Raw genomic sequence first — 12,044 nt, 5'->3', positions numbered from 1 at the left:
GTCAGACACGGGGAACGCAGTTTTTGTGCAGCCATGTCTCGGGTTTCAACAGCGGCGGTTTTGATTTTTGTGATGGAATCGCTGTTATGACACCACGGACTGGGCAGTTGGTGGCGTGCAGCCTGCTGACGTCACGTTTTCGCTTGGAACCCGGCAGCTAAAAAGAAATACCTGGTACTGGGTAACATCACCTGATGGAAAGCCTTAAACACCGAGCTGAGTCTTTATATTTTCAAAACCATTTTTATTCCTACAAAGGTCACAGCGTGCATTCAGTCGGTCACATCTATGACAGCTGCACCCGTTCCTCACAGTTTCCTTTGGAATCAGCACAGAAATCATTTAATGCTGCGTGTACATGTGACAGTGCAGAGAAACTTACTGTTCATTAACCACAAAGATGCAGTTGTCCTGTGAGGGGAACCCAGACACCGGGTGCTTGCAGGTCACCTTTCGCTCATTGTGGCTGCAGAGAGAGAAAAAGCAAAGACAGGAAAACAAAGTGTGAGTGAATTCATAGAAAATGATTTCAAACCTTCAGACCGAGGGGTGACCTGTCCACGGGTGCCCTGACCTATCACAGCAAGGGGAGGCTTTAGATCTAATGTGGACTTAAAGACACGCAGTCACAAATCAAACTTCAGCGTTTTATTAATGCATCAGGAGAAAAGGAAAACAGTTCTCCACAGACATGCAGAACAACAGCACCACACTTATTTACACATCTGGAACAGCGTGTGATGCTAAACATCTGCATGATGTCTCGATGCATGCTCCGTCACGTAGATCCCAAAGGTTGGTTCATCTGGACGTTCTCAGTGGGAGAACCGTTCCATCATCATCATCATCAGGTGACTTCTTCAGTCTCAGCTGACTGCAGGTGTCCAACATTATAAACAAATGCAAACTGTCATGACTATTAAACAACAACCACTGATCAGAGCTGTATTAGAAAATGAGATGATCTCATCCTGTCGCTGCTGCAGTTATGTTGACCCTGCAACAACCAGTTATTTAAGAGAAGTTACTTTAACGTCTTAGTTGTAATTTCTGAGTTAAGACATTAAAAGTTTCTTCATGGCAAAGTTATTTTATCCATTTATTTAAGTGCTTAAACTCTACAGACCAATAAAGTTTTCTGATAAGATTCATTTCTGCTGGAAGCACCATCAGGTTAAAGTGAACCAGAACTTTGTTCAGACCCTTCAGTTAGTGAAGAATCTAAAATACCCTTAGTTCACTTGCAGAGAGTTGATGTTTGGTGTCACTGCCAGCTACCAGCGTGGAGTCCTGCTGTGGAGCTTAGCTGACAGGTCTGGTCAGCACGACAGAAGATACGTGAGCATAAACACAGTGTGTTCATATACAGAGGACATCTTACTAACATGGTTAGAACTCGCCTCTTTGCACTGTGGGTACGACAGTGGACAGTGCAGCAGCAGCAGCTGGAGAGCGTCATGGTAGTACTATACACATGCTAACCAAGCCTACCTCGGACATCAGCGAGAGACAAAAACGAAGCCGTCAGGTGTCGAGGAAACAGGACACACTGATGAGAAGGCTGCTGGAACAAGACTGCATCAGTGGGCGAGAGAAACAGGGCGCTGCTGCTACGACGCAGGTCAGCCAGGGGAAGGGGTTACGTGGACACCCAGGATCCAGACTGATGGTGAAACATCTAGTGGTGCAGTGTTTCAACACAGGAAGGAGGAACTGCTTTCACGGTGAGAGACTGGCGAGGTTCAACACGAATGCTACGGAGCCAGGATAATCTCTATGTGCTGTGAAGTACCGTCTCTGCTGAAGTCAGGTTATTTTATTAGAAATGATGAAGTTCATTCATTTCACTGTATGCATCCAATTTCATTTTGTTTATGTGCTGAATCACAGCAACACTTGTCTCCAAGCGATTTATACTGTAAGGTAAAAACCTACAATAATAATAACAGGGAACAAATCTCCTCACCAGCGTTATTTTCCTGCTGCCTTACAACTCTGGTGTAAACCCCACTGAGTCACTGTGGACAAGCACAGCTGCACCACGCTGTGAGCTAACAGCGCTAACCACCGCACCATTGTGCTGGCCCCATGATGTGTATTTATTATCTCTTATTGCCTGTTCTTGTTGTTCTTCAACGTCATGCTGCTCTGTTGTTTGTTAATCAAGTCTTTCTGATTCTGATCGTTCTCTCGTCTGACCTTTGACCTTTGACTGAAACAACAACAAACAGACAAACCTTCGAGATCTGCTGTCACTGAGTTTGTCCCAATTCACAGGACAAATATGTGCAGTTTCATTGTACTGCTCTGTAGCTTGGTGGACAACAGGTGAAACTTGGAAACAAATTTACAGTTTACATGTTGTTGGAAACACTCTTAATAAAGGAAGTAAACAGGTCAACAAAATGCAACTAATCCCCGCCCAGGACCGCCGTCAAATCAGCCGTCATTGGTGAGCTGTGAAGTCAGTCGCCGTTGAACAAACAAACAAACACACAACCTGCACCAACTGAAGATGCGTCTGACAAGAAAGGCAACAAGTACAACAGCGAGTGGGAAAAGCACTTTCCATTCACGGTGAGAGGCACAACTGTTATTTTGTCTGTACCGATCAGACGCAGTGAACAAAAAACACCACATTTCATGTTTGTACTACAGAACTACCAACCTTTGTAGCAGCTGTGCTATAAGCTAACAAAGTTAACGTACTGTTGGTTAGGCGCCATCGAAAAATGTCCTGCACATGTCAAAACGTATTTGATGAGTCACTTCCCATCATCAGAACTTTCTTATGATAGAAAAACAAACAAAAAGGTTTTGTCCTGATTTACTTTAGAGTGTACTGACTTTGCAAAATGAGCGAGTATTGGTAGCATCTACTATTCCACAGCCATAAACATGCTGTTAACTTCAGCATTGGCCTAGCTAAAAGCTACCTGCTGTGATTGGAGCACCAACATCATTCTCCTCTAACTGACTGCGTTGCCATGGTTATGCAGCTTGAACTTAGTTTATATGAGCTTCTTCAAAATGTGAGACACTTATCAACAACCTCTATAGTGTAACAGCCATCCTTTTGGAAACCATCCAACCATGTTCCACTAGTGTGCAGGAGTCAGGAGGACAGGAACACTGGAAATGTGGAATTTTCAATTTTCCTTTTTCAAAAAGGTCCAATGAAATACAACAACATGGGGTTAGCCATTAGCCCATTATTCTCCCATCATCAACAAACAGTGTTGGGGAGTAATCGAGTACATGTACCGGCGTTACGTGTTTAAAATACAAAATATGAGTAACTGTATTCTGTTACAGTTACCAAAAGGTGGTATTCAGAATACAGTTACTTTATTGAAATAAATGGATTACACTGCAGTCTTTTCACAAGTTCAGCTATGCTCTCTCTGTTTTTGGAAACCCAAACAAAACACGCATTAAGAGGCTCTAATGCCTGCGTCTCAATCTCGCGGCCCATGTCACCCCCACTTGCTGCCATAATGACGTGAAGAAATTAAATTATTATTCAATTTAATATGAAGGCAACAGGCAGAGTGTTACAGGCATCGCCCTAAAGCATGTAGCCTGATGGGCAGTGTAGTCCGTGCTGCAGTCCAGCTGTAAGTAAGCTATTAAGACTCGACTGTACACCGTGTTCGTGTTTTCCTCTGAAACAATAAGTTCTGTTGGAGCAGCCTTTCAACGCCTCTCTCTGTCTCTGCTAGCAAAGTTGACCCAGACAACAAAGTAAAGCTAGTTTTCAGCTACGAGCCCGACACGAACTTGACGTATTAGCCAGAGGTCCCTTTACTACGGTTCGGAGCTGCGGACCTGTTTTATATACGCGAGGAATAGTTTTCTATACGAGATCTCTGCAAAAAGTACAGCCTTACCTAATGTCCACCTACTGTTACTCATTTATATTAAGATTTATACATCTAGCTGGTGTTGGTGTGGAGAGTAACCTTCAGTAATGAATCAGCAATAGGACATTCATGTAGCTGTAAAAAGCATCGTAATATATTAAGTAATCCAAAGTATTCAGAATACTAACCCGTTACAAAATACATTTTGGGGCATGTAATCTGTAATCTGTAGTGGAATACATTTTAAAAGTAACCTTCCCAACACTGTCAACCCAACAGCAGATGACAGGATGTCTTTTCGATCAGCAGTCCTTTTTTGTGCCTTTAAGGTGTTGTGGATAAATACAACAAAATAAATCCAGTTAAAGAAGATTTATTCATAACAAACAGGAAAAGATCCAGGGAAACAGAGTTAATGATAAAAATGATAAAAACCCTGAAAACTATGGATTTCAACTCTCGCGTCCTGACACCAAACGACTCACGAACCAGTACCGGCCCGTGGCCCGCGGCCCGGGGACCGCTGTTTTAGAAGAACGGCCTTCATCCCTCCAGCTGAGATGAAACTAGATGCTCAGGAAAACTAAACTTGTTTGATTTAGTAATGTTCAGCTACTTTATTAAGATGCTTTTCATTTTTTCCTTTAATCTGATGGATTATTATAAAAAAACAAAACACTTTTTTTAAATGTTCTGATGCAAACACGATGAGATGGATTTACCAAGATGAGCAAACAGGAAATAAATGTTTCATTTTTAGAAACAACAATAGTTTTAGACAGTTTACTTGCTGTAAGATAAATCCTTTACATCTAACGTCCACCGTAACAAAAACACGGCAGTGCCTAAAGATGAAAATAATATCTGGCTTTGTTTCACACTGCTGAATATCCGACACATCCACAGCAAGACTGTGACAACTGGTCCAGTTACTAACATTAGCTGCTCTTATTAACATCACCCAGCTGACAGCACAAACAGCTGTGAGCTATGATACAACAGCTCTCTCTTTGGTAATCTAAGAGAAAGCCTTGCATCTGAATCTGTGCTGCCCACGAAGAATGTCTCAGCATATGCCACTCTCCATGGCTGATTTCATCATGTCTGTAACAGGGCTCACTCCACACCTAGCCAAAAATAAATAAATAAATAAATAAATAAAAATAAATCTAAAATACACCCAAAGACAACAGCAATAGCGCCTACAGCGCGTCGACTCACCAGAGGACCAGTATCAGGAGTTAAGGTGACAGGGAGAGCAGGAGGACGTCTTCCTTTTTCATAAGCTTCGTTTTGGGTGAAGGCTGTGGCGATGCTTGTGTTGCTAAACAGCCCTCCCTTTCTCTCTCTCTCTGCCTGTTCTACTCAGACAGATGTGTTCATGTGAAGGGGCAACTCGTGATGCAGAAACGAAAAACAAATATGTAGCAGCGATAAAACCTGCCATTTATATCAACAACTGAGCTCATGGCAACAAAAGTTTAATGATCAGAATAATATCGTCATTTATCAAACTTAAATCTTTGAAGTGTTTTTTTCATCATATTTGACTGTTTTTTCTATTCTAGCGATTTGCAGACATGGCTCTTTTCCCAGTTATTCCCTGAAATAAAAACTGTCCAGTGTTGCCCAGATGGCAGCCAAGTCACCACAAGTCAACCAGGCTTTTTTAAGCCCCGTTTCCCACTGACTAATTCTCTCAGCAAAATCAACACCACTTAATTTTGTATCCACTCAGCTTGCTGCTTGTACATTGGGAGTTTTTCCAAGTGGGTGAGTGGTTTGTTCCCTGTGCCTTTGGGAACAGGTCTTGACTGTCATCTGCATGACAGTTCAGGGTACCCAGCCTTCTTGGAAACCCCAGGTGGGGCGCTCAAGGGTGCTCCACCTGGAGACTCTGTTGTTCTATGGAGTTAAAAGCAGAGTGGCTTTGGGGACAAAGGGCGCTCTCCTCCTCTCAGTCCTGCAGGAAATGCAGCGGAGGCGCCGCCCAGAGGGAAGCCATTGAAATGCGGGGTGAAGAATGTGAGCGGGGTCGGCAATGACAGCGAGACCCGGAGGAAGGGCCTGCCTGATCTGGACCGTGCGGCGTTCTGTTACTGGACTTCTGTGCAAACCACAGTTTGTGACAAAGTCCACGAGTGCACAAGGCACCAGGAGGTCAAAGGTCGATGATTGATTTTGTAATCTTTTCATCAGATCTGCAGCTGAATATTCTGGACACTTGGGTGAAGAGAGAGTCTGAGCTGTCAGCCTATTACCACCCGCTGGCGAGTTGGATGAGGTTGCGAGGGAGAATGCTGACACACCTAAACTTGTACTGAGGGTGCACTGGCAATGCCTGGCAGAGGACCCCGGTCCACGAGATCCTCTGGCAGAGCTTCAACAGCATACCGAAGGAGTCTGGGGACACAGAGTCCAAATGGCCCAAAGGTTAGCACCTCTGTTGCTGAGGCTGCTGCATTGAGCTGTGACTGCAACAGAGTAAACCCCGAACAGCATGGTGGAAACGAGAGGTTTCCCCCATCTTGAAGGAGTCCTATTGGGCTTGGTTAGCCTACAGGACTTCAGTGGCAGCCAAAGGTATGGAGTACCACCAGGCCAAGCGGAATGCGACTTCAGCAATTGCTGATGCAAAAACCGAGGTATGGGAGGACTTTGAGGCCAGGGTGGTCTGAAATGGGTCTGGAGGGTGTGTCCCTACTATAGGGCATCACATTGCACAGCCTCCCTGGGAAACTCTATGCTGGAAAGAAGTCTTTTCGTTAGCTGAACCTTGGATGAAGGAGGATAATGCAATTTTTGTCCTAGTCGTTGAACACTGAACCAGCTCTTTATCCTCTCGAGGATATTTGAGGGTGGGTGGGAGTTTGCCCTATAAGTGTTGTCTGGACTTGGAGAAGGCATTCAACTGCATCCCTCGGTATATTCTGTAGGAGTATGGGCTCTCAGGCCCCTTTGCTATGAGCCAGTCCTCATACAAACGTTGCAAGAGCTTGGCCTGTGTTGACAGGATTAAGTCGGACTCATTATCAGTGGGTGTTGGACTTCACCAGGGTGGCCTTTGTCTCTGTTTTTGTTCATAACTTTTAAGGATGGGATGTTTTTTGTAGTTCTGTTAGCTTCATCAGGTGGTAGCCTCCAGCTTGTACGGTAGCAGTTTGAGGCTGAGAGTGAAGCGGCAGAAAAGAGAAGCTCCACCTTCAAATCCGAGTCGATGGTCTTCAGCAACAGATAACAGACCGGAGTGCCAGCTCAGACGGATTGGTGCTGCGGCGGCAGCGATGCAGACAGTGTACCAGTCTGTCATGGTGAAGAGAGAGCTGAGCATAAAGCGAAGCTCTGATTTACGGGTCAATCTATGTCCCTCACCCACAGTCATGGGGTTTGGGTGGTGAATGCAAGTATGAGACTACAGATGCAAGAGGTGGAAATCAGCCTTCTCTCAAGGGTGGCTGGCTTCTCCTTCACAGATGGGGTGAGGAGGTCAGCCAAATGGAGGAGAATATTCTTCCACACTGAAAGGAGCCAGATGAGGTGGCTCGGGAAATGAGACATCTGCTGGACACCTCGTGGGTGAAGTGTTTTGGGCATGTCCCACCGCGACAGACACACTGTATATCTCTCAGTTTGCTGGGAACACCTCGGTGTTCTCCTGGATAAGCTGGAGGTGGTTGCTTGAGAGAGGGAGGTCTGGGCTCCTCTGCTGCCCCAGATAAGCAGAAGAAAATGGATTGATGGAATTTCCTCTTAGCAAACAGCCGTTTTACTACAGAGTAGCTCAGGTGTGAAAACGTCCATATTTTGTGATCTTCACTCTGCTGTACCCATTCATGTCTAAAGTGAGAAAACAGCTGTGAAGCTTTGTGTATACTTCCTGCCTCTCAAACATCTTTGACTATGTATCTGGCAGGAGAACAAGACACACTCTTCTGAGCTTCAAACATACTTTGATACCATTTCTCCCGACGTGTGCCTAATTTGTTTATACACTGAAAATCCTTGTCAGCTGTGACATGAGTGTCTAAAATGGTGTGATTCTTCCAGGTACAGTCATTCAGCTTTTTTCAGAGCAGATGAGTGTGAAGCTTTTAAAATTCAAAGAATGTATCACTCATTAAACGTGTATGCTGTTTTCTCTCAACTAAAACCTTACAAACAAGTAATAGAGGTAACCCACTGCCTCTGCATAAACTCACAGATCACAGTGTGCAGTGAAAATGAAGGTTGAACATCGTCTTCTTTTTAAGCAAGTGTTGCTGAAATGTTGTAGTATGTAAAACTGTTTCAAAGGCTTTTCCAGCGTGGTCAGTGCAGCATTCAGAGAAAACTTTGACCATCCTTGTCCCATTTATGTCACCCCATTCTGTTACTGAAACTTGCTACAAGCATTTATCTCTTGTAGACCATCTCGAGACCAAGTCTGAGTCTTGCTTTCTTAGAAGAACGTAACCAGTATGTAACAAAATATATAAACAATGAGCAAATCAGAAGACTTCAGGAACGGAGCCCAGAGGATGGGTAACGACAATGAAAACACAACCGCAAGTGATGAAGCAATGGTTCAACTGTATTTTAAATTTGTGCACTGTATTGCATTTGACAATAATAACCAAAATTGTGTGTTCGCGCACAAATACCCAAAAAGTAAAAAAGAAACGAATGTCAGACCCGGGTCTTTTAAAGTGTCAATGGAATCCAGTTCAGGCCTGTTTGGTGATCTGGCAGTTTATTGGTGTTCAGTCCACGATCGATGTATGGTTTGCACAGTTTTGTCCTACCACAGTTCAGGGAACCAGACTTCAAGATTCAGTTCCATATGGGCTGCAGCTCGCCATCCATTTCCACAAAGTCTGTAATCCAAAGTTCTCCGTGGAGTCTCGGCTCCTTTCTCCAACTCAAAAAACTTGACTGAGGTCAAAATTACTTCAAATGAACATTGTTCACACTTAACTAACAACACTTCTGTTTAAGGTATAAAGCATGAACAACATCTGTTTCAAATTCAAGTCCTATTTCTAAAGTTGTACAACTGATCAAATTCAAATGGGTTTTCATTACATGGCAATGTAGGCATCACCAATCATTAAAGCAGTTCACACTGCTCATTAAAAGCAGCCAACTCAATATACTCTGCTCACTGTCAAGTAACAACAGTGATGAATAAAAGTAACACAATAAAACATTTCAGTACAACAGATACTGTTTTCCCTTAACCTAACAACAGCTAACAAGTTTTCAACTAACACTTAACAACGGGAGTGTGAGTTTAGCTAGTACCCGCTAGCTACTTGCACAGTGCCGTCACCATCAGCGTTTGTTTTTGAAGTGAACAACATTAACATTTCAGCATGCTGATCAGCGGCTAGAACAGTTCGGTTACTCACGAGCGCAAAGCGCTTCGTATTCATAAAACTAGCTTTGGCTATCCAAGTCTGGCAGCTAATCAAGCAGACACCAACAGCTTCGCTGTTTCAACAGCTACCACGTTTTCCCCACAGCTATGGCGGGTGTGGTCTAAGCAGCCTTAGCAGCGCAACCAAACATGAAAACACAAGGCAGGATAAACAATCCCATTGGTTGAACCGCATTTGTATCCAGGTCAAAACCTTTGACAAACAAAAATAAATAAATAACACAAATAATACAATTCTATACAAAATTGGATTTTTTTCTTTAGAGTCTCTCTCCAATTATGAGTGTTTTTAACTAAACAGAATAAAACACCTTTAATAATAATTACAATAAACAGTCTCTAATTGCATCTGTTTGGGCTACAAGAAGCTTCAGAAAAAAGGAACAATTGAAAAAAGCAAAACTCCACGAGACGCAGCAGCCCAGAGGAATGGCAGTCTTCTTTTGGAGTACAATTGCAATAAGTGGACGCTATGAACTTGTCCCTTTCTCGTCATCAACTATATATAGGAAGACTGCCATCCCTCTTTTGCCATATAGGTAAATACTGCACTGCATATCAGTGTTTTTGACTTTAAAGTTTTAGATAATGCATTATCCACCAACTCACTCTTGACAACATGTCTTTAAAAGTGTTAGTTTTAAATGAAAAGAAACTATGTGGTGTCACCTTTTACTTAATTACTTATTTGATATAACTATGACAGTTTTATGTACTAGATCATTGAAACAACGAAGCATGGTATTAACACAGTTGATGATTGTTTCATTTATTCTTATTTTTTTATTTATTTAATATCTTATATCAGGTCATTAGATGACAGAGGAATTTGTGTGGGTAAGGGTGAAGGTATCCCTGTTCGCAACTACAGAGTACCTCATTTGATCATATCACATCCAATTCAATTTTATTTATACAGCGCCAAATCACAACAACAGTCGCCTCAAGGCACTTTGTATTGTAAGGTAGATCCTACAATAATACACACAGAGAAAAACCCAACAATCATATGACCCCCTATGAGCAGCACTTTGGTGACAGTGGGAAGGAAAAACTCCCTTTTAACAGGAAGAAACCTCCAGCAGAACCAGGCTCAGGGAGGGGCGGGGCAAGTTAGAAACTGATGCCAACACAGGTGAACCAAAAGAACCATGGAGGAAATCAAAGAAGCCGATGGTCCAAATGTTTGCACTCAAAAATTAAACTAGGTCCCTTATGTACTCTTTCACTGATTATAGGGGAATAAAAATCTATTAGACTGTTAATTTTTAAAGAGTTCACTTTGTTGTATTTAGACTCTGTAAAGTCAGCAAAAGGGGCGCCTGAAATGGGAAATGTAGGCCTGAAAAAACTCCTATTGGAACATACCAATACAGTTAAGAACCTGATCATCTTTGATGTGTTTATGCTGATTGGAAATGATTTGTTCTGGTTGCTGGGTAGATGATATACAGAGACAGGTAAGAGTCTTCGTGTTTTGGGTTGGTATCCAACTGTTTCTATAAACACTGCTGAAATACTACATTTAAAGAAGAAGGAAATACAAAACTAAAGCAAAGCTGGTAGTCTCCCACTTTTGCTACTGCTTCCTACTGCAATCTAGTTTTTTGTGTAGTTGTGCTCTTTGTTATCCTTTGTGTTTATGCTGATTGGAAATGATTTGTTCTGCTTGCTGGGTAAATGACAGCAGAGTAAGGGACTCCTTGTATTGCCCATAATGTGTTTACTGTAATATTTAGGTGCTATTAAGAAGCTGAACATCCAAAGTTGTGCAATGTACTGAATCAACCATTTGAAAAGAAGAGAGCAGGTAAACAGTGTTTTGGATGGGTGACCAAAATAGTCTGATATTTAGCAGAAGTAATGAAATGTTTTCTTGATTCAAAATCTTTGGTAAAAGCAAGAAAGGCTGCACTCTGTGGCTCAGAGGTTGGTCTGTTGTAATGAGTTGTAATGAGTCCACAAATCCCTTCTGTGCCACAGAGACAGAAGGGATGCAGTAGACCCCACTGTGGGCCCCTCTTTGCTTAGTGTTTGTCAGCCTACAATTGGGACCATCTGGGACTGTGGGGCCCATATAAGTGCCCTATTCTGGTAGTGGGACCATCAGTGGGTAGGCCACAGTGGGTTTGCTGGGAACCAGCTGCTCAGCAGTTTATGGACAGAATAAGTTTGTCATCTAAAAAGAAAGCTGGATGGAAATTATTCACTCAGTCCAAGAAAGTAATTGTCAAGAGTGAAGTAAGTGAAAATAAGCGCCAAATAAAGTGACAAAGAAAAACCATCTACATGCAGCCAGCTCTCTTGCTTATTACACACAGTGGCCGAGACAGAAAGAAACAACCAGGGGCCGGCATCGATCCAACCCTGTGAAGAGGCTGCAGTAGCTGGTGACGGCTAATTAGCAGCCATTAAGTTCACTGTAGCTACACACACCCTTTAAAGCTGTGTGAAAAACCAACAGCAACCTCTGACACTGCCTTTGTGTTGCTTGGCAACAAAGAATCTGCTTTCTGCAGACAAAAGATCCATGATTGTGTTTAAAGCTTTGCTGGGAGCTTGTGTGAGAGCAGCCATTTGAGAGCTTCACAGAGGAGCTGAGAGCGCTCCTCAAGAGCTAAGAGGAAGGTGGACGAGGCCGAGAGCGCGGGAAGGTGGACGAGGTTGAGAACGCGGGTACGTGGACGAGGCCGAGAACGCGGGAAGGCGGACGAGGCCGAGAGCTCGGGAAGGCGGACGAGGCCGAGAACGCGGGAAGGCGGACG

General features: G+C 43.3%; 1 protein-coding gene across 8 annotated transcripts in view; it reads right to left on the bottom strand.

Moving 5' to 3' along the window:
- The window catches only part of LOC146499897 (pleckstrin homology domain-containing family A member 5-like), a 124,414-nt gene that overhangs the window by 59,715 nt on the left and 52,655 nt on the right, over positions 1-12,044 (bottom strand). For 7 of the 8 annotated variants that reach the window (XM_085136853.1, XM_085136852.1, XM_085136855.1 and 4 more), the window contains one exon: positions 383-466. In XM_085136853.1, the coding sequence (XP_084992979.1) occupies positions 383-466 (84 nt within the window). Of the gene's footprint in view, positions 1-382; positions 467-5,084; positions 11,886-12,044 lie in introns of those variants that run through there. The other variant, XM_085136858.1, reaches the window with a different exon arrangement.

This window comes from Neolamprologus multifasciatus, chromosome 17 (assembly GCF_963576455.1).
Source record: "Neolamprologus multifasciatus chromosome 17, fNeoMul1.2, whole genome shotgun sequence".
Classification (NCBI taxonomy): Eukaryota; Metazoa; Chordata; class Actinopteri; order Cichliformes; family Cichlidae; genus Neolamprologus; species Neolamprologus multifasciatus.
Note: the sequence above shows the minus strand (reverse complement) of the source record. Positions and strands in the feature narration are given on the sequence as shown.